Source organism: Hippopotamus amphibius, chromosome 5, assembly GCF_030028045.1.
Source record: "Hippopotamus amphibius kiboko isolate mHipAmp2 chromosome 5, mHipAmp2.hap2, whole genome shotgun sequence".
Lineage (NCBI taxonomy): Eukaryota > Metazoa > Chordata > Mammalia > Artiodactyla > Hippopotamidae > Hippopotamus > Hippopotamus amphibius.
In genome coordinates this window covers 73,088,587-73,094,586 of record NC_080190.1, presented here as the reverse complement: position 1 = coordinate 73,094,586, position 6,000 = coordinate 73,088,587, and the positions used below count along the sequence as shown (strand labels likewise).

The following is a 6,000-nucleotide window of genomic DNA, read 5'->3' as shown; positions in this document are numbered from 1 at the left end:
GTATATATTTCTACTTTTATATGTAATAAACATAAAAACATGTTTTAATACTTAAGGTGAATAGAGGGATAACTCAATTCTTTTTCTCCCCTTTAAGATAGAATTAAAATCACTACAACTAAGTTGAAAATATGTTTCTAGGTTGGCTAAATTCAACAAAAATATATCCATTCACAAAAACAAAATTTGTTTTCTCGAGTAAACAAAAATAAAATTATCTTGATACAACACTCAGATAAGTATCCATTTTCAGCAAAATTATCTATTTTGATATCTTGAAACATGTTTCTGATACAGCATAATTATGTATGTATAAGATCTTTTCAATCTATCTCGCCTTTAGCAGTTACATTAAGAGATTACCACATTTCTCAAAGCAAAGTGCTGCCATTTAAATTTTAGCAAGATTTGGGATGATATTGTCCATCAAACATGCCAGGATTGGTATTTTCTCCTATCTTGAGATAGATAAAAATGTTTGCTAATATTTCTTTAATAGTTAAGTTTACGTTACTTGAACCTTAAGGAACTTTGTTTATCTGAGCACACTGATTAGCAGACCTCTCTCCTTAGAGAAAGGGAAATTTCTTCTAAAGAGGAATGTTAAATATTTCTGGTCACTCTACAGATTTAGAAAGAAAGTGTTGAAATAATATATTTGAGCCAGTATTGCTCATTTCTCTCCCTCTTCCCTGAGGTGCTCCATGAGAATAAATTAAGTATTAAGGGAAGTGCATTAAAATAAGGAGTCTCCTTGTGGCTAACAGCAACTGAGTATCCTAGGTCCCTAATTTATTATCAGAGTAACTTAAGCTCTGGGGAAACTATGCATCACTAACCTAAAAATTAAAGTTACATCAATGGATTTTTTAAAAGAGTACATTGCAAGAGGATTATATACAAACATTTCAATAAATGTAAGTTATACCAAGGTTACTGAATATTAGTCTTACAATAATTAGCACCAACTGCTGGGTATGCCTTTCTCTGTTTAACCTGAATTCACAACACTGTTTACTTTTATCAGTCTAGCCCAGAGGACATACCTAAAGAAAAAATCTAGAAAATATTTTCATAAATCACTTCTTTTAAAATATAGAAGCTTTAATCACATGACCTTGGCTTCCTTATCAATCTCTAATACTTTAAAATATATATATATATATCTCCATGATATAATACTTTTTAACCCAGAAGCTGGACCCACACTTAATTAAAAAATAAAAATTACAAACAATGCCAATTATACAACTATGTCATAGAAAATAACATATCCTACCATATTTTCAAATGAAATCTTGTCTCTTAAAAATTCAAAGGTAACAATTTTCTAGTGTTAACTAAGAATATGCATGATACAGAATAAACCATTTTCATTATAACTATTATCAGCAATGAAGCATAAACATGCAAACATTTAAAAATAGTGTAGAGTCTCTGAAATGTAAATGCAAAATCAACTCTATCTACATTATAGTTTAAGACTAACAGAACTCTGAAGACAACTATGAGAATATAAATAGTCATCAGTTAAAGTTACTGTTCAATAATTCATTCTTCAAAAAGACGAGTTTTGATCAATCCTAACTACAGGGACAGATATTTTTCCTGCCCAAGCACTCCTCCTGTTCACGTACAGCTTTCAATCTCTATCTAGTATGGTTGTTCCTCATTCATGGTAACACGGAAGATTACATTCAAATGGCATTTAACATAAACTGCACCAAACTGCCCTATAATTTCGTTTTGGACTGAATTAATTAACTTCCCAGTAGGTGGCTGAGGTACTGAACATAAGCCTAAAGAAATACTTGACTGCTTAACCTACCTTATATTGAATTGTCTCTAAATCAAGGCAGCTTCCATTTTAATAAACAGTACCAGGTAAAACACATTTAGTAGGAACCTAAAGGGTAAAGATAAGGCATTTATAATAAATGGCTTTAGTTTTCCACATACATACATGTCCATTTTAAGAGAAGTCGGGGGCACTGCTGACAGGGAGGATTTAACAAAACTAACCAAGAGCTGGCATGCCTGATATTTTGAAAGACTGTTAACCTTAGGAGGTGTGCATTTATATTAACAAAATGCCTTCTTTGTCCTTGCAAGATGTTTAAATAAAAAGCTCACTACTTTGGCAATTAAAATACTATCTTAATGCTTTTTTAAGTAATTCATATTCCAAAGCTTGAAACGTAATTTTCTAAGATACTATTATCAGATCACCTGAATTATAGTATAAAATACCTATTCTTTCTATTATGTATCTCCAATTATAACATTATTATCAAGATCTAACAGCTAACTCCTTGTTTAAAGTTTATAGTCTTCATATATCAAGAAACAAATTAAAAGGACAAACAAGGAATGTGAAAAGCCAGCTCATAAAAGCTGAAATGTCTTTTATTACACGGCATAGTTTTCTCTGTTATAAACTTCCGGTTTAGGAAATGAGGAAACAAATAGTTCTTTTGACAAACTCCTTGACAAAGTGTTTAATTCAGTATTTTTAGATTTTAGTGTAACTGTGGAAGGAAGGAAGGGAGGGAGAGAGGGAAGGAGGAAAGGAGCCCCAACTTCATATTATACCATTTGGCGGGAGTAGAGAGTGGGGAGAACTAACATTTAATGAGCTCCAAGTCCAAAGAAGTACAGCTGCAGACTTCAGTCCAATTTTAAAGGCTTTGTAACATACAGTAAGATGGGACCCCAGAAACAGCCTGAATAATTTTGGGGGGATGTGGTTCTTGGTCAGGCTTTACCTAAATGGTTCTAGGAAGATGGGCTTCAGCCTACTTTCAAAGTGTTCAATGAGGACACAACTGGTAGGTAATTTCTCTAAGAACAAATTCTGTTTCCTGTACAACTTAAATCCTGCTTGATATAATATGCATAAGGAAAAATGACAAGAATAAAATTTGGAAGTTTTAACACTGGTTTGTTCTAAGGAAAGCTTTAACTTAAAAAGAGAATGCTTAGGTGCCAGTTTCAGAAACAGTTTTTCCTGCAGCATCTTGTAGCTCAATAATTTAGTGGCAACAGTCACAAATGCTGTCAAAAACAGCAGTGAGGTTTAAAAAATAAACAAAAATTCAAACAATAATATCCTTTAGATTTCTAACATGTCATTTACTGAACTGGCAATCACAACTGAGATTTACGAGAGCTTTCTAATTTGAAAAAACAAATTAATCCTACCTTTTTAGGTTTTCATACACTTGATTGTCTCTAAATTCTATCAGGCAAGCATATAGGATTTCCTTCTCATCAAATGCTATGTCTATCCTGGTGTCGCCAGTCACAAGAGACCTTTTGTACCTACTCCCTTGAGTCCCAATTCTTACTAGGAGTCCTGCGCAAACACAAAAGTAACCTGGCAGTTACATCATTCTACATAAATGAAAAAAAGACTCTGCTATCTCAAAATAATGAAAGGCTCCATTTAAATTAATGTTATTTTGTGTCAAGTGTTCATTTTAGTTTGTAATAATGTAGTTCTGATCCAAATAGAGTTCTTATGAGTTTTAAAAGGATCTCTAGAGATTGTACACAAGGCAGTAATTTAATTCTTATATTTTCATTTGTTGCAATGACATTTAGGGTTCAGTGTGATTTGAGATTTTTAATGCTGTTGCTGACACCTTATGGAAACTGTTTTATTTGGAAATTCTAATTAGATTTTTAAAACTGTCCAGCTCTTATTTATAAGCAGCATAATTATTAAGAAAATGGATTTTTTTTCCTTTAAGGTATTTATTCTCTTGCTATTTATTCCTCACTTGATTTCATAATCTTGTTTGTGTCACTATGATTAGTTGCTATGGAAACTACCTCCTATGGAAATGATTCTGATGTCATTATTGTAAGGATCTGACTTTTAATGACAAATATCAATAGCAGACATGAACCCTTACTAGAAAAAGGAAATCTAATTAAAATTTTCTAGATGGATTAATTCTGAAAATTATTATCATGGCCAACTTTTCTGATATTTTTGAACCAGCCATCTGCTTCTTAAATAAGTATTAAATGAATCTTAAGGTGTTAATCAGCTACGGACTTCCCCAAATGCCAGTGTCACAATGGAAATTAGTACCAGGCATAGAAAAGTGGAAGTAAGAACATTTCATCTACCTGGTCCTGAAACTAAACAATGTTTTGCTTTAGTTATGAGAGTTAATGTCAACAGGATTTCAGGGCTCAAAAAGGAAACAACTTTGAGTAGCATATTACACATTCCCTTTAAAGATGAAGAACTTAATATTCCAATTTAATATTTATCCCAGAAATCTGAAAGGTCAGTGAGTTAACCAGTGAGTTAAACAATAGATGAGAGCCAGTGGGCCATTAGATGAGAATTCCAGAATGCTAAGAAGAAATTTTCTTGGGTGGATTCTATAATTTGTGGTTTGAATAAAACTTTTGAAACATTCCATTAGTATTAAAATCCACACAATAAGAATATGGCTCTTATTTAACACATTTTAAATTACTAGACAATCTCTCCCCAAAGAAATTTTAATGCTTTCTTCTGCCTAGTGCTTGTTCACTGCCTGGTACTAATTTAGGAATAAATTAACCCTTCCAACAATTGGGATATTGTCTAGAAACTGCCTCTTGCACTCTACTAGAGAAATCACTTATATTCTGAAAATCATAAGTAAAAGAGAAATCCATTTCTTCATTATAAAACATCTTTTACACCTAATAGCTTATAATTATTGATGTACATCACTATATTTACCTACATAATTACATATTACTACATCCATAGTGCTTCTGAATTAAGCTTCACAGTTATAAATTTTGTTAAATGTTTTATACATTAAGGGTTTTCTATACTTGTGCCTGTAACCATGATCTAGGGTCCAAAATGTCTTTGATAGATTTCTGCCGTGGAGCTGGCACTGGCTTGGCTTCAAAATTGGTTTTGGTGTCTGTGTGTTCACCATCAGTTAAACTATTTTTCCTGGCAGGAAGAAGTTTTCGAGGAGCAGCCACTGGTTTCTGTAAGTGATGCATTAGGGTTGATAATTTGGTATCCAAAGGCGAGGTTTGAGATACACTTGTTTTTTCCCAGTTGTCCTTACCAAATTGATCTGTGTCGCTCAGTGTTTTTAAGCTGAATGGAGCTTTATCAGAAGGAGGAAGGGGAGCTCGTCTCTTTTTCCCTTTCCCATCATGTAACTGCTTGCTTGCAGGAGATAATACCTTTTTCTTGATGACAACTTGGTGATTACCATCAAAGAGTGTGGCCCAAGGAGGTGGTGAGGATTCTTCATGCTGACCAATAAGGAACTCTCCATTTGTTTCTTCAATTTTTTTTTGTATTATATCAGTTAAACTTTCAAGTTTTATAGGTGAATCAATGCCTGTAATAATTTTAAGAAAAAATACACAGAAAAAAATTCAAAAGCAGTATATACTTTACTCAAGTAAGTTTTTACAATGTGTTATCTATAACAGTTACCAAAACAGAGCAGGATAAGCAAGTGCTTTGTTTTGTTTTTTTGATGTGTTCGCTTGTGAAAATAACCCTACTAATAGAACCAAAAAATAAGGAGATCATGCACCACACACCACACACTGCGCGCGCATGCACACGCGCGCACACACACACACACACACGTATATTCCTAAACAAATGTGTAAAATCCAGCTTTCAAAGGAATGGAGCTATTATCAGAATTTTTTGAATTCTACAGGTTAAGTATTTATAAAATAACTTTTGTTAGATTGAAAATCTATTCTGATCTCTAGGTAAGAGTGGATTCCCTTTTATAAAACCCTGATATGTAAACTGGGAAAATGTAACTGGATTAGTATTCTTTCTTGTAGACCAGGAAAGTCTCTGTAATAGGAAAAAATCCAAAACAAAAAACCCATGGAAACAGAGTGAAGCCCTAATACCACTTTAGTGATATTCCTTGGGAAAAATAGGAGAACAAAGATAAATGTCTATTACCTGATATATTCAAATGTGTACACTCAAATGTT

The 6,000-nt window shown here is 32.9% G+C and overlaps 1 protein-coding gene across 5 annotated transcripts in view; it reads right to left on the bottom strand.

Annotated features, from left to right (window-relative positions):
* Positions 1 to 1,094: 1,094 nt before the first annotated feature.
* The window catches only part of RTKN2 (rhotekin 2), an 82,213-nt gene continuing 77,307 nt past the window's right edge, over positions 1,095 to 6,000 (bottom strand). For all 5 annotated transcript variants that reach the window (XM_057737459.1, XM_057737460.1, XM_057737461.1 and 2 more), the window contains one exon: positions 1,095 to 5,375. In XM_057737459.1, the coding sequence (XP_057593442.1) occupies positions 4,840 to 5,375 (536 nt within the window). In that variant the 3' untranslated portion in view covers positions 1,095 to 4,839. The remainder of the gene's footprint in view (positions 5,376 to 6,000) is intronic.